A 24,005-nucleotide genomic window follows, 5' to 3' on the forward strand; every position below is an offset into this window, starting at 1 on the left:
CGTGTTTATATTTATTTGTTTGTTAATTATTAGTATCAATAATATAACTTTTGATTAGTTCTATTTCTCAGTGTAAGCATGAATAAAAAAAATAAATCAATCAAAGTAAAATATGTTAGTTGGTTCATTGGTCTGACTATCTAGGGATAGGCAGTGCTCCATTACTTTTCACAGCATTAACATGTTTTGTGACTGGAAATATTTTAAATCAGCCAAATTTGTATTTACAGTAAGTAAGGGGAAGGATAGAAGCCGTCTATTTAGCTAGCTGATTGGCAGTGTCCAGCAACAGGTCAGTGAGGGGCAGCACTGTGCACTGTGGCAACTTATTACTTCAAACAGTAGGAGCAGCGTATGGGAACCCTTAGTGTACTTAGTATATACATGCCCAAACATGCGAAACATTTTTTGTTCAGTGTTAGTATTTCACGGTCCTTCAAGTTAACATAAAGTGAGACTCTCTTACTGGCCTGAACCTAATTAATGAAGCATCATAAAATAATTTATTAGATGTTTATCACCATTTGGTCCATAATAAAAAATCTCGGTCAAAATTCTTCAACGGGCTGTTTTAGACGAAGAAGATTACACAAAAACATAACAGGAATTATACCTGTCTGCATAATAACAAAGACCATCATCAATCATGTTGCAAATCTTTCATCAGTGCTGTATTTTAATTTAAACAGATAATTTAAAATCATAATTTATACAAAACTATGCATTTCATCCCAATATTTTTTTCTCATTTTCGCGTATTATTCGGGTCCATTTAGTCTGTCTGGGTGTCTGCCATTCATGTCAGTGTTTTCAAGCTGACCGTTAACAAAAACAACCAGTAAAGTACAACAAAAACTGCGGTGAGGTAAAATACCCCATGTACTAAACCGTCACCGGGAGTCAAAAAGAAATAGTGTCAGTAACAAATACTCACTTTGTACACATTCTTCGGTGCAGCTTTACCGCTACTTTACGCCTTGCCTGTCAGCACTGACCAGACTCCCAGGGCAGAAACGATAAGAGGTAGCAACTTGAAGGGGAGGGACGCCTGGGCTGGAAATTTGACAGGCGGAAGATTTTAACCAATCAGCGCACGTGTACACCATTCTAGGGCGTTACCTTTAGGATCCTTGAAGGTGATTGGTTAGTGTGAAATCACTTTGTCAGTTGGGAAAGGGTGTACGGGAGTTGAAGTTTCTTTTTTGTTGCCTCTATTGGCTGGGTCCTTTTATAAACTACATATCCCATCATGCATTTTGCTAAGAACAGTTACCACCATAGACACCATCCCCCTTGTCACTTGTTTATCAAAAATTACAGGCAGCAAAAAAAACAGAGGGGAGAGGAAAGAAAGGTGGGAATGTTGTACATTTCCTCTCAAGTTGTTTTCTGTTTAACCTCAATGATATTTAATAGCGTGTCTACAAAAAGTCATCCATAGATAGAGATAACTTAAAATAGTCTGTTTGACATTAAGATTGTATGATAATAATTTGTAGATACAATACTTGTACGTTGCCGAACGAGCTCTTTTCTGCAATTCACGCTATTTAAATATCCTTTTGCTGTGTTGACAGCTTATTATTACTTTGGATGTTAAATTTATTATCCAAAGACTCAAAAAGCTTAAGTGTAGGAAAATCCACACGAATTTCTCTATGCATCTCATTTAACCATTAGTTGAATATAAAAAGCTAATTATATCACAATTAAGGCCACTGCAGTGGTTTAGTTAATAGTAATTGTATTTGATATAAAACTATATTATTTGGTGTCTTACACTTTTGTTAATATTTTTTAAGCAAATGTGTTCTTAATTATTCTTTCTAGAGCTTATTACACATTTGGGTATGAGGATAAAAGTATGTGTCGACTTTGTATTGTCTATACCCTTTGAAATATAACCTAAACTGTTAATATTATATTAATATTATCCGTGAAGATTATTTTAAGTCTTGCTGCAGATTCTCACCTGGATCTGGCTGTCATTCTAACATATGAATATGTTTTGATCAAATTTCAGTGCTTCATAATATATTACAACCTCTTGGCAGATTTTCCTCCACGATTGCTATGTTTTTAGTTCCATTCATTTTTCATAAACTCTGACCTGTTAAAATGTTTTGGCTGGACAAAAGCATACCCACAGCATGTGTCCCCATGGAAAGACTTTGCTTTGGATTATGCTTTTAGGAACCAGTTATCGTGATTATTTATTTATTTGCTTGTTTAGAGTTGTGTAAAACATTTATTACTTTTAAAAAACCGTCTTGTGGGTGTGTGCCCGAAAGATCTAGTATGTCTAGAATAGTCCACGAAATAGGAACCATAGCGAGCGGAACAACTTAATGGAGGGAAATTTAAAAAGGGCGGACCGCTCGTCTGTTGTCTGTTGTTGACAACTAGTGAAAGAAAGACGTCAACTTTGAGTGAGAAAGCAGACTGTTACTTGTATATAACTATCTAAGAAATTTGCTTTCATTGTTACAAAATGGAAACACATCACGACGAGGTAACGTTACAAAATAACCGTTAGGCGTAAATGTGGTTAGCTAGCGTTAGCTTGAATTTGTTTACTCTTGGAAAATATCGTCAGCTCTTTGTGTTTTGGGTCATTTATCTCGATCGCTCCTTAGTTTAAACAGTTCTGGTATGTGCTTTGTAAGAGGTTTCTTTAGTGAGCTTATAAATATGTTTGTTTGCAAACGGAAGCAGACAATTTTTACGTAGTTTAAAACAGACATATGAGACATTTACATTTTTAAAGATGTAATTTCTTACATCTGGTTAGAAGGTCAAAAAAAAATTGTTTCTTGATTTTGTGGTGTCCCTGAGGTTGAATAACCTCTTTTCGAAAGACCACAATATGTGAAGAGTTCGGCTTTTGATCGATGAAATATAATGTCCCGCAGCAGCGCTTAGCCATATTATCCTTACAGTCAGATAAAATTGCAGTAAAATGTTGATGAAATGGATAAAATTTCTACTGACTGAACTGAAGAGTCAAATCTTAAGCTTCTTTTTATTTTCTAAAGCTGGGAGTTGTTTAAAGTAAGTGGTCTACAGCATCAAATGTGGCAGCAAGTAAATGTTTCTTTGCATCAAATCGATGCAAAAACTTTCACCAAATAATCCTGTACTAGTGCAAAGTACATTATGACAAAGAGATGGCACGAGGATCTCCTGTCCTCAATTTGCTGTGAAAATATTTTGGATAATCTTTTGTTTTATCTTATGGACCACAAAATATGGTTCTGCCTTTTATAGTCTCTAAGTGAAGACCCTGTTGTGTTCAGATTTTAGACACACCTTCCAAAAACAGTTACATTGGGAGCTACTACCGGCCTCCAGACAGGATTTCATTAGTACCAAAACATCTGGCGTCTCCTCCTGTTTCACCTCTCAACATGGACCAGACCACCAGCAGTCTGTCTCGGACCACACATAGTATAGACAACAAAGGTATGGCACAACTTTTTGTCTTAAACTACACGACAGTTTTCTTTTGCTCGACTGTTTTTCTTTAATTACCTCTCTCAGGCGTTGCAGACGCACTGAGGACCCTCCAGGAAAAAATCAGGAGGCTGGAACTGGAGCGGAGACAAGCGGAGAGGAGTTACACTCATTTCTTTCAGGATGTTCGTAAGCGTCAGCAGGACTTCACATCACAGAGTCGGACTGAAGCCACCCTGCCTGGGACAGTGGTGGACCAGAAGCTGCAGTCTGCAGAAGCTCGCTGCAAAGTTCTTGAGAAGCAGCTGGAATACATGAAGAAAATGGTCGCAAATGTCAAGAAGGAGAGAAATGTTCTGATGGAAAATGAGGTAAAATGGTAACCGTCCAAAAGACCAGACTTGTAAAAACAGCTTGATGACTGAAAATATATTCAAGGTTCATTTCTAGGAAACTTTGATATGTAGTGATATGATTTCATTTTTGGTATTCTTGTTTGTTTTGGGGGGGGGTTCACTCTAGGCTTCACTGCAGAAGCAACAGCTGAACAGCCCAAACAACCAATATCAGCAGGAGAAGCTGGAGAAACTTGAATTGGAGTATCTCAAATTAAGTAAAACCCAAACACTCGCAGAGGTAAAATATTTTCTATTTTATGATAAAGAGAACTCTGTCCGGCTCTGTACATTTTAGTTTTCTATCAGCTACTAACACTGATTCTTTTCTGACACCACTCAGATGTAATGATTCTGAGCCACTACATTAGCTAAAGCGGCCCAATATGTGGGGTCATGAACAATTACAAATGGAACAATCAAGCAGCCGCGTCATAAATGCAAATTTTCTGAAATCTGTAGATCGGATACCGAAAATTTTTTAATGTTTTTTCCATATTCATTGTATGAAAACTAAGAATTCCTACTATTTCCTCTCTTTAATCGCCTCGACCTGGAGCATGTACTTTCTTTTTAATTGCTAAAAATTAGATAATTTAGGGAAATGTCTGTTGACGCACAAATTATTCCGTTGATTTCTAAACTATTTTGTCTAAGCTCATATTACACACTATACTCTATTTGGTCAAAGTACTCCAAACATGTTGCAGCATGTAATACTAAAATACTCTTAATTTTAAATTGTCACTTAAAGATAAAAATCATAAAAGGCTGAGCTTAAGTTATTGTCACGATTGTGTGTTTACTTTCAGATGAAGCTTTCCATCCTGGAGCAGAAGCTGCTGAATGAAGAGCATGAACGTAAACTTGTGCAGGAGAAAGCAGATGAGGTCAGTCAGCCTCTTCAGATAAACCTTATTGAGGCGATTTTCAGATTCTGTTTCTCCACAGTCAGTAGACTTTTTTTGTGCATGGTTTCTGTACTTGCTCGGTTTTGCAATGTTTAAGGACAAACTGAACTGTGCCTGCGAGGATTCTGGCTAACATCAGTTTCTGAATCACCTTAAATGGATTCATCTTCAGAATGGAGAAAAAAATATGGGACTGTTGTGAAATGATCCTTCTAAATATCCGGAAAGTCTTTTTACAAGCTGACTTTCAGAGTTGAGCTCAATTGGCCATTAGAGGAATTGAGTTTTCCTGTACTTGTGTGTTGACTTCATTCTTCATTCTTAGTTTAAAAATGATGTTGAACAACAGCTGGCTGTATTTTTTGTTGTAATAATTTATGTTTTTCACGCCACAGCTGCAGAGGGAGTTGGATATAAACCTTCGTTTGTCTGTTCCACCTACTGAAGAAACGAGGCCCAAGAAGAAAACCAAAAAGGCAAACAAGGTGTAATAAACTGCTGGTGCGCGCATTATCTGAAAGATTTATATACATCACAGTGCTAAACAATCTGACTTCTTTTTCAAGAAAACCCTGAAACGGAATGAGCTGGCAGCAAACAGCCTGGGGCACAAAAAGATGCCTTTTGTTATAGGAACAGTAAGTCACCTCATGTTGTGCACAGATCATCTTCTTTCATGACTTACTCAGTCTTAACTTCTGCTTGCTGTTACCCGTCATAGTCGACAAGCCCGAGCCATTCAGTGCACGCCAACGTTCAGAGCATCCTCCACATGATGAAGCACCACCAGCCTCAGCTGTGTGAGCGAGTGAGCGCCCTGAAGACGTGTGGATGCAGCGTCAAGAAAAACCTTCACACAGACTTCTCTGACAGCGTTCCAAACCCTGGCAGTCCACCTGCAGATCAGTCACTGACTTTACTGTCCGACCTGCTGCTGGCCCTGCAGGATGAGCTCGGACAGATGAGCTTGTGAGTAATTATTTTATTTTGTGTGTGTGTTTTTTTTTTTTTTTTTTTATTTATTTATTTTCTTTTTGCAAATGTTTTTGTCAGTGACTATCAGGAATTGGAGCGTCAGATGGAAGCAACCCGAGAACCGGAGCAGCGTGAGAACCTGCAGAAAGAACTGGAAAGACTCACTACCAAGATGGAGGAGAAGGGAGCCCAGATCACCAAACTCCGCAAACATCAGCAGATGGTACTTGACTTAAAAAGTTCAGATCATCATGGCAGATTTGCTCTTAATTCAATTAATTGGTTATTTATTAAGAAACCAACTTCTGCATCATATTTTCATAATTTGTGCAACACGATAAATACTTATTTTCTAATCAAATATTCAGAATGTTTCAAAAACCTTCCCAAAAGAAAATCTAGAAGTATTAAGTTTTGAAATGTAAAGTTATCTTGAATCCTGGAAATAAGTTTATTATTCTTTTTTGTTGTTGTTGTTGTTTTTTTGCAGGTTCATAAGTTGTCCCGGCAACGTTCGGAGGAACCGTCGGTCAGGAAGACGCCTGGGATCAAGCTGCCTGTTCCCTCACCTGTTCAAGACAAACGGAGAGCGGGAAGAAAAGGCGTTGCGGGTCAGAACAACCTGCAGCTCCTCAGAGAGACCCAGAAGTTCAGAAACGGCCTAAAGCAAGACGACCTGTCCTGGGAAACATGAGTCTCTTTCTTTGTCCTGCTTTTGATACTTCAGCTTAGTGGAAGACGAAGATTTCTTCTTGTTCCTGTCACAGACTTTTATCGGTATAGAAGATGCTTTACGCCGGACTCAATGGATTATTATGACACCAACAATAGTCTGCAGTTCTGAACGTCTCTCACCTCAAATAGAAATGAGTTAGATTATGTTTTAATGATCACTATATTTTAATAAAGCTTATTCGTGAATAGCTTGTAATGATTTGTTCGTATTTTAAATGCACACGTTGACTTTTTTTTTTTTTCAGAACTTCATAGCAGGCACCACTAGATGGCAGTCCTGCAGGACAAATTTGAAGATTTTTTTCTTTTTTTCACTGTGAAATCATGCAGTTGCATGATTTAATATAGAATTTGTTCTGTGCAGATTTTGATTCAGTAGTTATTTTCATTTATTAGTGAAAAGCTTTAAAATATTTTGATAATCAGGAAACTGTGACCATAGTTTTTGTTAACTTAAGCAGGAAGAATTGGTTTTTAACCTCAGTCTTTTTTTTTTTTTACTTTGAATGTGAGAAAGCCATCAGCTCCTGGCTTGATGCTGGCCACATGATTTTTTTTTTTCCTCTCACATTTCCAACAGCTTTACATTCATCTAGGCTGATCAGTCGCCATTTACGGGCTAAAGAACAACATGTCCAACTCCCTCATAACATTTCCAGATTTATCTCCCTTGTTTAATGTGTCATCAGGTTTCCACTTTGACCCTGCTGTTACAGTACAGCAAGGAAAGAAAAAGGCCCAGGGATTTCTGCTTGTTGTGCAACAGCTGACATTTACTGGTCCTGGTATTCTTGGCTTGATCAGGAGTCGATTGCATGACCAACAGAGACTGAACGTAATCCATTGTTTTTCTATATTAGATTACAGAGCGTGGCTGGAGACGACAATCAGGTTAGTGGAGTCGAGATCCCTCATTGCCCCTCGTATGTAGCGTCCATTCCTCTCCTGACCACGCAACTTTGATACCTTGTGACTGAACTTCCAAGTTTTTGTCTGAATGGCAGCGGTGTGTCTTGACAAAACAAAAATCCACAGCATTTTTGCTGAAAGTATCTTTTCAGTGCGAACAGGAGCAAAATGATAACTCAAGGGATCTTTTTTTGAATAAAGTGGAAACATCTGTCCACAGTTTAATTCTTTAAGATAGAATTTCCTTGAGAGAAAAGCTTACTGGAGATGTCCTTGAGAGAGGAACGAGAGATCTACTGAGGACCAAACATAAACTCACAATTCCTTTAAGAGACACATGAAGAACAAGAGTATCAGCATAACTAAAGGAAAACAGGCTGGAGGACAAGAAGTTCAACAAACGGGTAAGATGCTGCACACACATCCTCTCTACTGTTTCCATCAGTACAGAGCAGAACTTTGCCGGGTCACAGAAAGTGTCCTATTTGGAGGTGCTTACATTTTTTTTTTTTTTAAACAACTGGTTTTTGTGGATTTTAAAGTTTTCTATCTAGTTTGAGGGTGGTAAGCTTTGCACTTTTTAGCTTTTCAAAGCCCGTTTATTGTGAGCAGATAATGGTATCACTGTACAGATGACCTGAAGGTAGATTAATGGCTAAAAGCCAATGAAACCCCTAAATTCAGGAGGGTGGGGGGCTTATTATAAGGCATAGAGAGGATTTTTAATAAAACATTGTTTTGACCACGTTAAACTTGGAGAGGGTCACTGACGTTGTCAAGTAGTCATTAGCATCGTCTACAGGGATAAGTTACAAAATAAGCCGGCATTCCAATGTGCTTTATCCAACTATATTAATGGAAGGTTTAGTGGAAGGAAAAAGTGTAGAAGAAAAAAGGTACAATAGCAACAACTGTAACTGGGGAAGTTCTTTAAGCTCATTCAACAATATATGGGAGAAGATTTATGAGGTTCGGTCTGCAGATGCAGTTCTTCCACAGACAGTGCACAGCTAAGACAACAGATTAACTGGGTAATGTCACTCCTATACCGCAGAAAATGTCAGAATGGTTTTTATTTCATCATCTGAGGTTAATCTACTGATTTATTAAGTAAAGAATCACATGGGCCATACTGAAAAAGTTTAGAACATTTCATAATGGAGGGGGGGAGAGGCATATTTCTTTTGGTAAAAAGTTCCTGATTCCCAAGATTTTTTTTAATACAAATATTAATATTTTGTAGCAGCAGTTCAAAGAACCAATATGCAGTCAAACAGTGTTGACAGTGTGATGGTCCGGGGTTGTTTTGCTGCATCAGAACCTGGAAAACTTCCCATCTTTAACAGAGCCATGAATTCTGCTCTCTACTTGAAAATCCTGAGGAAGAAAAATCACTTGTGAAACAACAAATGAGGCTTTTGGCACAGCCTACTCAAAGTCTGGACTTAAAGCTGATTAAGATGCAGTGGCTTGACCTTAAAAAAATAAAATAAAATAAAAAATTGTTCATGCCCAAAACCCACTCAATTTGTCTAAATGAAAAATTCTGCAAAAAAAAAAATTGACCAAAGTTCTTCCAGAGGCGTTAAAGACAAGTCACCACAAACACTTGTGTTAAGTGTTTATACTTGAATAGCTTCTTTCAGCTCAGATCATTTGAAATCTGCATCATCTCACTCGGGTTCTCTTTTTCCGACATGCAAATTTGTTAGTTGATCTAAAAAGCGCAACGAAAAGCAGGATGCAAACAACTTTTCCACAGCGCAGAATATTGCAGACTCACTTCCTCTGCTCCCGGCGAATCTGTTGGGTCAGTATTAAGTTGCACTAAAGACAAAGAATCAGTAGAACTTGATACGACACCTTTCATCATCAGGGCAGCTGTAACCACAACAGTGAATGCATCCTTGTCCCACTTAGGTAAACTACACACACACACACACACACACACTCACAGGTTTCATATGAAGAGTAAACGCAGAGATTTGTTTAACGATATTCAAACTTTATTGGTTTAACATTGTAAAACTAAAGGCAACACCAGAAAACAAGGCCAAAAATAAAAACCCCAAAAACAAAAAAAACAAAAACACAACAGAGGCACAAAAAAAAAAAGTTGGGTGGCACAAAAAGAAGCAAAGACCATTCAAGGGGAGGCATTGTGGCACCGTTCAGTGTCTACATATGGCTATATACGTTTCTGTGTTAAGAGTGGTGTGAGAGAAAAGCCAGAAGTTGTACCAACAAGACAAATGGACAGTGAAAGACACAGCGCTACAATGTGTGTGTGCAATTAGCAATAAAGCGACAAGGCAAAGAAGGCCAACACTGCCTGGTTGAAAACTGAATTGTGATCAGATGAATCTTAATGTGTCGCACTTTGAAATCCTTCACGACAGAAAACGTCAGCAGGTTACAACTGAAGTGGAGTTCAAGTCATCGTGTAAAGGGGTGGAGGGCATGTTGAAATAGAGAACACCAGGCCCGTCTGTGGTTACTTCACCAGTGTGTTTCATCACAAATAGCTGCCGAGAAGCTGTTCAGGCTACAGCCACACTGCTTCAGCCGAAATATACGACTTACTTGACGTTTCTCCATCCTGACAAAAGCAGCGTTTAAGCTTACACCGAAACAGAAAGTAGCCTACGCGTGTTGCCTGAACAGCTTGTCGCCTTGCATCAGCTCTGTGGGACTTGATCGGAAAGATTAAGGCTGAGAGCAACAAACGTACGCAGAACACGGGAGAGCACTTCACAGGAGCCTTAAAGTGACGAGTCGGGCTGACGTTCGAGTCACCGTGACATCTCGTTTCACAACAGATGGAAATGGATGATAACTGAATAAGGCACTTTTGCTCGAGACTCGGGCACGTCGGGACGTCGACGTGCCGTTCGCAGAAAGCGGAGCGTGCTCAGCGGCACTCGAAAATATCTCTCTTCGTTTGTGCAAATGGACTCGACATGCAGCAGAGAGGGAGACCGAAGCGGCGCAGCAGCGCTGGGAACGTTGCCGGCTCGTGACGTTAAAGCAAAGGAGAGGCCATGCAACCTCAAAATATACAAGCATAAAACAAACATCTGCATTCATTAACTGCTGTGTGGTCATAATCGGAAATATTTCAAACAAGCCTCTGATTTTATTTGTGAGCTAAACCTGAAACCATTTACCAAAAAAAAAAAAGGGAGGAAAAAAAAACAAAAAAAAAATAGGGTTACAAAACATGCCAAAAACTGAGGGCTTTGGCTTCATGTACACGGTTTCAAGGCATCCTTCCATTAGCATATGGACTCATCACAAATAATCAAGTGGTTTCTGAATGCGTCTAAGGTACTAGTTGCATATGCAATGAGAACAGCATCCAGCATGCATTAACCGGGGCGGAAGAAAGCCATTTATACAAAATTAGTAGAGCCACCGCAAAGCTAAACGCTCCGACCAACATTTTGCTTCTCTTTCAGCAGGACAGAAACGGGACGTGGATATTTACAGGTTGGACAAAAGCTGAGAAATCCAAAGGGAAAAAAAAAAGAAGTTAGCAGCTAGCTAGTAAGAAGACTAGGCTCCAACATGGCCACTCGGCTGATATTCTGAACTTTACACTACAAATCAATTAAATAGAAGTGAAATCCTTAACCAGGTCTACCTTTTTTTGTCTCTTCTAGACACTCATCTTGAAAGATAAAGTCCAATATTTTCACAATCTTTTTGTATAAAGTACACCATCATGCTCGTTCGCCTATATCAAAATATTTTCCTGCCAGCTCACTTGGATTTGAACCATGATGTAGCAAAGTGGAAGGAAACTCTGTTTAAATTATTCACTCCAAAAGTCTGTAGTAGCGTGATCTTGCAGTCGTCCTGCCGCATTTGGTCTTTCTGCCGCACCTACGAACCAAACGGCGGCCCTTCAAGGACAAAAAAAAGAAACAAATCCTGTTTTCTTCAACAACAAAAGGCTCTTCAGTCCAGCTGGGACATTACAGCTCTAAGCAATATCAGCGCAGCGATACTGTTACTTATCACAATATGGAAATAAAAAGAGAAAACAAAAAAAATATATATATATAAACCCTTTACTTGCTTTCACTCACACTGGACATCAAAGGCACTTCACTGTCCACATCAAGAAAGGTGCGCGCCACACCTCATCCTCTTCTGCACAGTAAAACTAAATAATTTGAAAATATTCTAAAATAATTCACTTTGACCCGGTTTAAACACCAAAGCAAACGACAAGGACGAGTCACCTGCGGGGTTTTAACGATCAGAAAAGGAAAAGATACGGGAGATTCGTGGTTCTGAAATTAGCTCTATACATTATTTATTGCGGCGGGCTGCTCTTCTGGCAGTTGGCGTTTGACATTTTTAAACATCTTGTACTGGGAGAGAGGTTTCCAAAAGGTGGGGTGGGGGGTGGGAACCGAACAGCAGAAACACTCCACACTTAAATAAGACTTATTTTCCTCCTGTTTGACGTCAGATGATTAATTGTCACTTTTTTTTTTCCCCCTGATGGATCAGATGTGTGGAGGGAGAAAAACATTTCACAAGCTAAAAGCAATCCTTAATCATCTGTTGCCACATTTAACACGAGCTCAAACAGTGTTTCCAAATCAGGTAAAAAAAAAATAAAAAAAATTATAATATAGATATTCAAGCCTCAGCAGGAAAAAGCTACTCCGTATACATGGCTAATTGTTTTTCTCTCATGTGGTGCATTTAATTGGGGAAGGCATAAGAAGAGGGGCTGTAAATAACTCAAGCCCACTCAATTCGCTGGAAAACGCTCTATGCAGGATGACTAATGGCACGATGGAGGTGGGGGTAGCTGCTTGCTTATGTAATCTACATGCTTGAGACCTAAATGCATGTTGGAGGAGATTCACTTTGAAATGAAATAACTCGTTCAGTCATGCAGGTCTAAACATTTAAAGAAAAAGAAACAGGACAAAAAAAAAAAGAAAAACTGTATGGAAACGCTGTTTGAGTCCACCCCTTACGAATGTGTGCTGAGGGATCGAAATCGGCGAGGACGGCTTGGATCCTAAAGTGCAGCCGCTTCAGAGGGTGTGGTAGTTACGGTCTTTGGATTTGCAGAACTTGTAGAGGAAGAAGATGACGGCCTGAAGGCCCAGGACGAGCACTATTCCACCGATGAAGCTCGCGGCATCAAACGTCGAGTTCTTGTGGGGGGCCACCGTTGTGGTATTCGGTGCTTTAAAGGGAACATAAAAGAAAATGTGGTATTTAAAAAAAATAAAATGTATAAACGGAGCTCCATTTATTTTGATTTCCTTAAGTTTTAGCTTTAAGAAGTCAAAAATCTTCCAAAAATAATTTTCAAAGATTTTTTGTCTTTCGTTCATTTTTTTTTTCCAGATTTCATGATGAACCAAGTAAGATCTCATTATGGCACTGAGGAATAAAACACTACTACTGATATTCAGATGGCTTCAGTCTTATTATTTTGTACATGACAAATTTATTTCACAGAAACTTAAAACCTGCTGTAGGGAGCCAGACAGCAGCACAAGGCTGGACTAGATCAAGTTTGTCGTGTGGAGTATCACAGGGTGCTGTGCTTTGGCAACAATCATTTAACATCTCTGGCAAACTTAAGTTTAAGGCAAGTTTTTAAATTTGGCCAAAATGTTTCTTCTAAATGGAAGAAATACGAATGTTTCAAAGTTTCCAGCAACATTCCTGACTTGAAACTAATAAAGACGCAATGAAGGGAGTTAAAAATGAGGGGGAAAACCTCAAAGACGGAGCTCAATGTCAAAAGACAACTTTTTAAAACACATGTGGAAATGCTGGCATATTCAATAAATTAGAATAAAAGTCTAGATGAGTCTTCTCAGATTAAAAGCAGCTCCTGAAAATAACATTTAGGTATTAAGCCCACATTTTTGTTCTTAAATACCTATACAATGTGTTTTCATGCAGCCCTATTAATATTATATTTTCTCAATATTCAACTCCAATTTCCATTCACAGTGGTTCTGATTCACTCTTTGGGCCTGTCAGCTTTTATTAAATATGAAATTATGGCCCTGATTAAACTAAAATAAGAATGAGTCACTTCCTATAATTTATAGGAGTCACATAACCTCATTGCTTTACAAGTTGACTGAGTAGATTAAAAAAAAAAAACATGCTGTAAATCAAGAGGCAGGATGAAACGCCCCAGGTGGGTAAAATAAATAAATAAATAAATAAATAAATCATCCAGAGGCATGTTGATGGAACAAATTTACACTTTAACTTGGGTTGTTTATAATTAAAAAATAAATAAATAAATTTAAAAAAAAGTTTTATTGGTGAATACCAGATGACATCTCTGTGACGAGCAAAGTCTAAAAAGATGCTTAAATAAACCTGATATATTGCTCAAGACGCTTCTTGGCAGGGGGGGGGAATAAAAAATTTGAAACCTTTCTGTATGCTAAAGTGAGCTACAAGACCACCGAGACGCCTGCTATTGTAAATGTCAGACCTACCCAAGGTGGAGGCTGGAGTTGTAGTGGTGGAGCTGTTGCCACGGTGAGTCGGCGTCACGGTTACCGTCGTTGAATTCACTGAAATGGGGTCACAGCAAGAACAAACCCTTAACAAATATAAACACCCGTAATTCTTGCAAAACTGTTCATTTGGCACGTTTAAGCACATAAGCTATATATATATATATATAAGCTATCGAGCATTTATTCAAGATAAAAATCGACGTCGGTTACTCTCCACCTCACAGGATTCACAGTTTCACTCACAACCACAAAAGCGGCAGAGAAGAGTGAATGTAAAACTGTTGAAGAGCTGAAGGTGTCAAGCATGTGCTTCACACCTCGCTCTCCTTTTAAGAGTTACTTCTGGCTTCTACCTCACAGCAAAAGCTCCCTCGTGTTTCATTGACTTAGTTTCTAGAATAAAGCAGGTTTGTGCACTTTAACTTAAAAGTGAGGGCAATCGGATAAAGAATTTGATATTTAAAGGACAGATTATAAGTATCCGCTTAATAAAAGCTACATTCTGCTACTATTGAAGGTACAATTTATATTTAGCTTCTACCCTCCCAAATAATTCGCTTGTATAGGCAGCGATAGATTTCCCCAGGTTTCGTTCTACCTTTCCATTCTGTCTGGTGGGCCATGAACTAACCGCTGAACATCGCTGAGCGAATACATAATATCACCTAGTCTTTAAAATAACAGTAAAACCCTACTTTACAGCTACTTTTGTAACACAGTGCAGTAATGTTACAAAGCTAGCTAAAATATTTTAGGGTTGTTCTTATAACATTTTATACTGTATTTAAGAGAAATCACAAAACTGGCAAAAAAAAATCGGAATCCTAGATCAAAACATCAGCAAAACCAGTTTAAATCCAGCTTAAAGCAGTTTTAACTAAATAAATCACCACTTAATGACTGAGATGGCATTGTATATCTATTGCACTTTTCTTTAAGCGGATGTGGGACCTTACTACCCTAAGCCTGATAAAATACTTCTGATAACACAAAAAAAACAGAAAACGTCTGTTAATAAAACCAGAGAAAAATGGACTCCACAGACTAGATAGAGCTCAGGTATTAGGCAGTGGTTACCTGTCGTATGGGTGGTGGGGGCAACAGATGAATGTTTGGAAGTAGGTGCAGCCGAGGTTGTAGGAGAAGGAACTGGACAAAGAACCAACCAGCACACAACATACAAAAGAAAGCCAGACAAAACACCAAAACATCTGGATTATAGACAACAGACAAGAGGAAAAACACCCAAATAGCCCTGACTGACCATTAATTAATATTTTAGTAAGACAATAATTAGACCCATCAAGAATCTACAGAAAAATAAGAGTCTATTCATGAAGAAATACATCATTTGTAAAAAACAATAAGTGTCTGCTGATTCTCTTGGGTCTAAAATGTTATGTTAATGCCAGAAGAATACAACTGTTATTCATTTAGCTCTAATATGCAGTCAAACTTACTTGAACAGGTTGCGTTGCTGCAGTTGCCTTTATCCACCAGGGTAACACTGACACAGGAAACATTCGCTGGAGAAGCTAATAATAATAATAATAATAAAAAAATTAAAAAAAAATCAGCAATTTAAGTCTTCAGGATTTACAAAAAACATCATAAATTTGCCAAACATCAGAGTACATAACAAATTCCAACTAATGGTCCAAGATAAAGTGATTCACAAATATACAGAAGCATGTTTATAGAAAGCAGCACCACGCTGAATCAGGGCGCACAGCTTGATACGCAGGCGAGCCACTCTGTTCTCGCCTCCTCCCTACAGGAAGGTAGGATCAGCTGCTCACACAGACCTACATCCTACTTCCGCTTCCTGCAGAGGGAGGATGAACCCTCTCTATCCTGCCTGCCCCATCGGACCACCTCATTACCTTCAAGTTGACATAATGTTCCTGTGCCCTATAGCTGACATTTAGTTTTAGCAAAGAGCTCTTGATACTTCTTTATTTTCAAATGGTATAAATGAACATTTTAGGAATCCAATTATAGTTAAAAAAAAAAAAAAAAAAACTGAGCTATGATCATTTACATAGATTACCGCTACTCTGCGTGTCTTTCATTAAAAGATTAAATCTGCCAAAAAAAAACTCCAGTTGTGTAACTAGCTTGTTTTTTGTTGTTGTTGTTGTTGTTGTTTTAAATACACTGGTTTTGTGCTTATATCTAATTCTGAATTTGATAGTCTAATGTAAGTGAACAAGGTCTCATCTGCACATGTACTGCCCATGGAAAGCATTTGGATGTTTTAGATTTGCCCCTGCTCCAAAACATACCCCTACCCATTTTTTTTTCTTCTTTTTTTGTTTTTTTTTGCTAGACGTACAAGTTCCCCTCAAGCACAGACTTGAGATCATCAGCCATTTCTTTCGCAGGGGAACAAGGCCTTCATTGACAACAGCAAACACTGAAACTGCTTTTGGCATGAATTTTCTTTTACCGAGCCAAATGTGACCCTGTTCGCTACATTTATACCAAACCTACTCTGTTATCATTCGACACCCAGGATATGAGCAGCAAGTTTTATCACGCATTACCAATCAGGAGCCGAACAGCGAAACATTACCATAAATGATAGGACAGGATTTTAATGCAAGTAGCGTCTACAAGTGTTAAATTAACACACTGGAAATATTGGTATCGTTTTTTTCTGTAATATTAAAAAGGAAAAAAATGGGAGTGTAATATTTAGTTATAATCACTTAGGTGCATTGTTTATTATTGTGCAGTCTAATCATTTATTAACCATGAGTAAGGTGAACTTTGCCCTGTCGTCAAGCCTGATCTTGGCTATGCTTCATATTAAGGTCAACAGAGAAAAATGCTCCGTTTTACACCCAGAATCTACAATAATTCTGATTTTTCACTGATTTTCGACACGTTCCTGGCTTTGGTCATGGTGGAGAAAAGAAAGACAATAAGTGATTGTGATAGCAATAATTTTGTGACTATGCATTCCCCTCCACACCCATTTATTGTCCTATCTACGCGTAACAGTTGTTGTTAAAGTTTAACCATGAAACAAAAGCAAACAATTACATAATATGACGTTTTCCAGACATAAAAAAAAAAAATTCCTCAAACTTTATAATTACTACATTTTGATTAAAGAAACCCAAGCTTAAGCTGATGAGCTGCTGCTGCAGAAATGTGCTTTACCATGTTGAGGTGTGATTCAACTGGGGAAAAAAATTAATAAAAATGTTTGACGTAGGTGAGAAATGTCACAGTGACATCCATGTGGTTGTCAGGACGAATGCTTCATGCAGGAAGCGGGTTGCGTTGTTGTTTTAACACTATAGCTCCTTTGTGCAATGGACTGTTTTCGATAGGCTTCATTCAATGCTTTAGGAGTGGAAGAAATATTTCTAATTAAACATACATCAGCTGTTAAATCTGATTGCAGAGACGTTCAATGCAGAACAGAAACGCTCCTTAATGTGTTTTACTTAAAACCTGTGGAGATATTATGAATCTGAAATGCACAGAGAACGGAACAGGTCTCTTTAAGGGCGATCAAACCATTCCAGATGGACTCCCATAAATTATATTAAAAAAAAAAAAAACACCAGGTTTGCCAAAGTAAGTTTTCAGCCTCACTAGCTTTAGCCTGTATGAGATTTTCCACCGCTCTGCAGCAGATTATACATTAATCAGGCACAAAGTTTTAAAAAACAAGTAACTCCCAAACAGCTTTTGAGGTGTAATTATCAGTTTGTGGAGCTCATGATGCAGCAGGAGTCTTTTGAGAGTTTGCCACTTTGCTGTTGGCTCAGTTATGCGAGGCATTCAGTAGCAATGCACTTAGACGTCAGCGGCTGTCATAAAGCACAGCGCTGCCACTCTGCAGCTTTTCTCTGACACGTTTTCAAACTAATTGCCCCGCTGAATAACATGATTTAGCAGCATTTCTCTAACTGGTCAGAAAAGAAAACTAGAAAGGAGGAAAAATCTACAACAACAAAAATGTAGCTTTAGACTTTGCCAGCTGTGATTTACATTAATAAAAAAAAGAAGGTACATTCAAATGTTAGAATAACACTGAAAAGTTCATGTATTTTAGTCATTTGATGCAAAAAGAAAAACGCATGTAGATGAATCACACACAGTGACGTACACAAACACTTTAGTTCTATTGATTTTGTGAATATGCCTTATAGCTAGTTAAAACTAATTTTCTCAAAAGCATTTAAATAAAAGATTTAAATGCATTTGTGATACAGATATGTTGGTGAAAATAATGTCCATGAGCTTTTCGGCTAATGTACTCAGCACTTGGTTGGGCCTCATTTTGCATGAACGTAATCATTAATGCGGCACGGCACGGAGGTGATCAAACTGTGGCTCCGGTGAGGCGTTGAGGAAAATTAAATCAGCATTTGCATAAAGCTCATCAGCAGCGGGAAGCAGGAAGTGCTCGAAGATTGCCTGTTTGAAGGCTGAGATGACATAGTGAACCAACAACACCGGGGAATGACATGGCTCCCCCAAATCATCAATTAATGCAAACCTCACTCTGGACTTCTAAAACTACCCTCCTCCTCCAAACTCCTCCAGAGTCTGGGACTTTAATTTTTCCAATATCGTTTTCTAATATTTTCAGATTGAAGTAAATTTTGGACTTATCCGCTTAGCATGTTCAATACAGTGCTCATTGGCGAATTTGTGCAGATTCATGTGGACAAAAACTTTTCTGAAGCCAGTCCCATATGTATGATTTCTTTGTTTTTTTTATTTTTAATGACGTGGCAGAGATATTTGTTTTATAACAACTGTGCTACGTGTGTACAAGGCCCGAAACACTGCCTCCACCCTAAAAAAACACTTTTGAGGAATCGACTCCGAAAACCTCAACTTTACCATTTATGCAACTGCTTCACACAGATTTTTTCCTTCCACTCAACTTTCCATCAATAAACTTGTAAAGTGAACTGCCAGCTTATTAGCAATTACACTTATTGTGATGTGTGTGACACACATTTTTAGGCAATACTCTGTGGAGAATGACCTGTTCTCCATGCTGAATTCTTGATGTATGAGGTTGCAGAAGAGTCAGTGAGTTGAATTCATGAATTCCATTTAGTAATACCAAAATACAGCTGGTCCATTATGAGCCAACAGTCAAAATGGCATCCCAGAAGAGGCTCCCATTCCCTTTGTCTCTCTGAGCTACGCCCCAAAGTGGGCGTTACCTAGTGTGCCATCCCCTTACCCCAGCTCTCATTTACATTTCCTGACATGTGATTTCCTTTAGGTTCAGCTAAGCTTTAGCTTAGCAACCAACTAAAAGAGAGCGAAGGAAAACACAGAATTATTTATTCTCAACAACTCTTAGTTTTTCTTAGCAGCAAGTTAAAAAATAGAATAAATATCCTAACCAACAGAAATAAAACACTTTAAATATATCCCTGTGGATGAAATAAGTTTTATTTTACCAAATAAATTATGTTTTTGTTGATATTCTAATCTATTGAGATGTGCATGTAAATTTGATTAAAAAAAAAAAAAGTATAATAGACTTTTTTCCCCCCCTACAACTTTTATGTAACCTGATACTGTAGTCTGTGTATGTTTTTCCTTCTCCGTTTAGGTCAGAAGGATGTTATGTCACATGCAGCTGCAAAAGGTAGGACCCACTCCCACACTTTGCCAAGATGGTGACATTATTATCAGTGTGCTGAACAGCCTCGTGGTCCTGAGAGTCGGCGCTCCCAGCAGGCTCGGTCACAGTCTGCACTTAAAGCTCCTGAGCGCTCACAATGTACACGTGTAAGCTTTGGGAGCGTTAAAGCCGGAGACAGCAGGGAAACATGTTCTTGGTGCAGAGAGTGCTTGTTTACAGAAAATCCCTAAAACCAAAAGTAAACCTGGTGATAATGTGGCGCTGAGTCGCTGCCCGCAGCGTGCGGATACCCCTCATTACAGAGCAGCCGTCTTAGTGGACACGGCTGGCGTTCCAGCTGCCTGCTCTGTTCATTTTCAAATGGGTGACCCCTTCCTGAACATGGTCGGGTTTTATTTTCAGAGAAAATCCCTCTCAGTATTCCTTCATGTCGAGCAGGCACACGTGCTGGATTTTCAGGGTCATTCTTTCGAAAGAAAACAACGAGGCTTTACTTTCTATAAAACGCAAGAAAAATGTGTTTAAAAGTCTTGTTTCGATACCACAATTGTACAGACTCAATACTGACTGAATGCACGCTGGTGTAATTGCTTCAAAGTTATCGTTTTTGTGGGTGGCAAGCTGCCATTTCCTACTGTGCACAAAATGTAACAGTAAACCGGGTCAAGCTTCTCCCTTGGCTAAAACAACAAAAACCTAACCATCTAGTCTTGCAGCGCCCCAAAAAGGAGGCAGACACGTGTTGTTCTACTTGTCCTGCTGAACCTCTGGATGAATCACTCAGCAATGCATTATCAGAGAACCTTTTTAACAGTCATTGTCAAAGCAGGTACAGGGCGCGGTGTTGCGAAATCTCAATATAGTCTAGCCCGGGAAAGAATCAAAGCCGCAAATACATGAGGTTGTCAAACAGGTCGGCTATCGTGACGGTTTACACACCTGCGGCTTGCAGGTCTGTTGAGGGAATTTGGATCGTTCAAGTTTCCTGGAGCTGCTTCTAACAAATTCCTGAGATCCAATATTCCGATATTCAAGTGTGATTTACCAGATATTTTGTGTCTTGAGCTACAGCCAAAAGCTCAATCCAGTAATTGACAATCGTAAAGCAGATCTTTTATCCTCTCAGCACACTTTCCTCAGACTTGTGTCATTATCTTCTCCTTCCTTTCATTTAACCTGCTTGGGAATATTGCCTGCTTCCTGCCACACATCCCCTCACTCACTTCCTCTGCTGTTTTCTTCATCTTCAAAATGACTAGAGGCGTGCATCATGTCAAACTGAACTTTGAAGCCTTCCAAAAGGCGCGTTTAACAAGATCTCTTGACTTACTCACAAAAGAAAAGAAAAAAACCTCCATAGTCAAAAAAAGATTATGCAATATTTTGGAAAAAACAAGAAGCTGAGCCGTTGAGTTAAAAAGAAAATCCCCAAATCGTAAGAGGAAACGTTTTAACCAAATAACCGTTGGTTGACTCTGGAGACAATTTATCATCCACATTTCCTTCGGCAAGCATCTAACTGAATGAGGCGTAACTGAAATAACCACAACAGCCAGAAGACTGTGAAACATGCTTTAAAAAGTCACTGCAACCACATTGCTACCTACAATTTTTATACTGCAGAAATTGTAAATCTCATTTAGAGGGAACTGATGTTTTGGGGAAATGTAGTTCATTAAAATGTGATAAAAATCAGAAGTATCCAACTTGTTATTCTTTCGCAGTTAACTTGTGGTTGCAAAAGTAAAGAGTTCATTCATTGGTCAATTTGAAAACATGTTGATTTCTTTCCGTATTTTTGCGGTAAGAGATCTTGAATATTGATACTTGCTACATTTATGTTGACTCACATGAGACAAGCTGTAAAAGTTTTAGTTACAATTAAATCCAGGAAGATAGGGAGAAAAAAAAAGGTAAAGGCAGTCATTAGAATTTATGTGATCTGAGATCAACTTCAAACCAAAGAGAACACAAAGGAAATCTGGTGGGAAAATGGTGATGAATTAAAACATTGGCTAGCTGAATATCGACAGGTTAGCAGGAAACAATTTCAACAATTGAAATATTTATTAAAGATGCACAGAGAATTTTAACTTGGAATCGGGCTATTTGCAGCTTGCACATACACTAAAGTCCCTTTAAAGTCATTTGTTCCAAGTCAGGCAGCCCTGTAGATAACAATAAATAAATGATAGAAATTAATTGTGCAAAATTTAGGTGAAAATTTTACATAAGCCATCAATGCACTCATGATATATATATTTTTTTATTTTTTATTTATTTATTTTTTTTTCTGAGTCCCCAACTCGCAAATGTGAGCAGGCCTCCAATCATCTGCCTAATTCATTCCAGCCTTATCTTGTTTCCATAATTTACTGCTTAACGCTGGCCCTGAGCTGGCCAGTGTCGACACAAGACTATGGTTTAGCTCGGGCTTTTTGAGAAGCCAAAATGAGCCCTTCCTCCACGGCAAGGAATCCAACTTCCAATAAGCTCAGCTGTCTGCACAATTAAGGGCACAAAGGCCAACCTGTGCTCCTTGGTTCCACAACCTGCCACATACTGAGACACTTACTTGTGCAGTTGGCCCACGCGCATTGAGGGCTTTTGACACACACTTCACATGTCAAAGAGGTACAGCCATCTGGAAGGAATTCAGAAATGCAGCTTAGTTATGGTTATTTGAACATGAATGACTTCTAAGATATAGATTTTTATCTACATCTTTGTAGCATTAACACAGACAGCAAGAAATGAACTTAAAATAAATGCGGAGTGTCATAGAAAGGCAATGCAACAAATAATTTGTCAAAGACATATTTACCTATGAAAAAATGTTGTAAATGCACTGAATTTTATATATAAAAGTCTTATAGAAATGTGTCAACTGATTAAATATGCCTTACAGCATAAATCTTACAGACTAGTCAGACCTGGCCTGGATTATCTCATAATAATCAATAACATCCTAAAAAGTAATATTTAACATTTGTTTACATTGTGTTAGGGGAAGGCTAACACATTTGTGTTAGGGGAAGGCGTTTATGGAAGGGTAGGGGGAAAAAATTGCCTTTTTTCCCCCTAGCCTACCATAAACGCAGTTCCATACAAATCTCACAATCCTTTGTTTGGTCAGATTAAGACTGGATTATCCTAAAATAAATAATTGTTTAAAACACAAGTTTTATCTTTGAAAACTTCATAATTATTGCGTAAATGGATAAAACTATAATTTCAGTGCGCTTACATCATCCTAGATCAGGTTCTACACAAACCTCAATATTAAACTAGTCAAACTTGGACTGGTGCGTTTATGAAGCTTTTGAAAATTGGAAATTTGGGGAAAGGTAGATCGACTTGAACATAGTAGCCTTTCTAAACTTTTTTAAATATTTGTGAAAATCGAAAAAGGTAAACATGGTTTGTTTAAAGTGTGACTGTACTACGACAACCTCTTCCGGATTCTCAAATCATCATGTCTGCTTCCGATTATATTTTTACAATCCATAACCGTGTTATCAGATAATTAACATTATGACACAAACATCGCACTGATCGTTACACAATACCAGTGTAATTCCAGGTCGCAGTGCTTATTAACAAGCTAAAGCGCTAGCATTTTCTGGAAGCACGACTTCCTCTCGCCAACGTGGATATAAAACTGGTAAGTTCCCAGAAACTGGATAAATAATTTATATAAACCAGAACATTGATGTGGTAACTATCAAACTAAAGAAGCGAGACACCTAGCGGGTGTCGCAGTAAGCAGATATGAACGGACGATGTTTTAAAAAGTCTTGTTTTTGCCGAGGGGGTTTCTGGCTGCAATTAGCCGCTAGCTGTGCTCGGTGAAGAGGTCGTGAAACTTACCTTCGGCGGCTGCGGCGCCAATCATCGCCAGAGCTGCGGCGAAAAACACCACCTTTACGTACATGACTGCGGCCGATTTACAGCTCGGTCTGGTTCACACAGAGGCAGGTTATCTTCACGGAAACGTCGAGAATGTGAAATCGGAATTTCGCGGCTCCCTTCTCGTCTCTTCCGAGGACTGCTGCTTCTACTGCTGTTGATGTCCGCTAGCTCGACACTTCCTACTCGGCAGGTCATGTGGCGCTTCTTATGGGAGGGGTGAGAAAAATCAAGCAAGTGGGCAGGAAACACGGAAGAGTCTAATGATCGGAACCAGAGAGGGACTTTTACCCAGAAATGCGGCTTCAAACGCGCGCTTGTAACACAAAAACAAGTCGCATGGGCTACTTCATCCCAGTTCATTTTAATGCTGTAATTCTTAAAACTAGAATTGAATTATTCTACAACAAAAGCTAGATATTTAAACAAGTAAAGTCATTATTTAGCGATTTACTGAAATTCTAAAACGGATAATTATTGTTATTTGGTTTCCTAAGCCACCTTGTAATTTTGCTCGTTTTATCAAAACAGATCTCTTAAATGAGGTATTAATATTAAATAA

The 24,005-nt window shown here is 38.6% G+C and overlaps 3 protein-coding genes across 5 annotated transcripts in view; 1 reads left to right on the forward strand and 2 right to left on the reverse strand.

Moving 5' to 3' along the window:
- Positions 1-1,030, reverse strand: part of sesn1 (sestrin 1) — a 57,839-nt gene extending 56,809 nt beyond the window's left edge. The window contains exon 1 of the mRNA XM_007546993.2: positions 935-1,030. The gene's annotated coding sequence lies outside the window, so the exon portion shown is untranslated. The remainder of the gene's footprint in view (positions 1-934) is intronic.
- A 1,305-nt stretch (positions 1,031-2,335) lies between these two features.
- cep57l1 (centrosomal protein 57, like 1) lies at positions 2,336-6,665 on the forward strand. Its single transcript, XM_007547016.2, has 10 exons — positions 2,336-2,512; positions 3,297-3,462; positions 3,541-3,824; positions 3,976-4,089; positions 4,661-4,738; positions 5,155-5,244; positions 5,326-5,397; positions 5,481-5,728; positions 5,813-5,957; positions 6,225-6,665. Exons 1-10 carry the CDS (start codon positions 2,492-2,494, stop codon positions 6,426-6,428), a joined length of 1,422 nt encoding a protein of 473 aa, XP_007547078.1. The 5' UTR covers positions 2,336-2,491; the 3' UTR covers positions 6,429-6,665.
- A 2,697-nt stretch (positions 6,666-9,362) lies between these two features.
- On the reverse strand, positions 9,363-23,697 carry cd164 (CD164 molecule, sialomucin). Of its 3 annotated transcripts, none has more exons than XM_016669337.1 (6): positions 23,405-23,696; positions 22,110-22,178; positions 15,363-15,437; positions 14,980-15,048; positions 13,879-13,956; positions 9,363-12,593 (listed from the first exon to the last, which is right to left on the reverse strand). In XM_016669337.1, exons 1-6 carry the CDS (start codon positions 23,466-23,468, stop codon positions 12,439-12,441), a joined length of 510 nt encoding a protein of 169 aa, XP_016524823.1. In that variant the 5' UTR covers positions 23,469-23,696; the 3' UTR covers positions 9,363-12,438. The 3 variants fall into 3 exon arrangements, with proteins under 3 accessions (XP_016524823.1, XP_007547090.1, XP_016524829.1); XM_007547028.2 differs by having other exon boundaries at positions 14,980-15,051; positions 23,405-23,690; XM_016669343.1 differs by lacking the exon at positions 14,980-15,048 and having other exon boundaries at positions 23,405-23,697.
- Between the last annotated feature and the right edge of the window lie 308 nt (positions 23,698-24,005).

This window comes from Poecilia formosa, unplaced genomic scaffold (genome assembly GCF_000485575.1).
Source record: "Poecilia formosa unplaced genomic scaffold, Poecilia_formosa-5.1.2 Scaffold1, whole genome shotgun sequence".
In the NCBI taxonomy this organism is placed as follows: Eukaryota; Metazoa; Chordata; class Actinopteri; order Cyprinodontiformes; family Poeciliidae; genus Poecilia; species Poecilia formosa.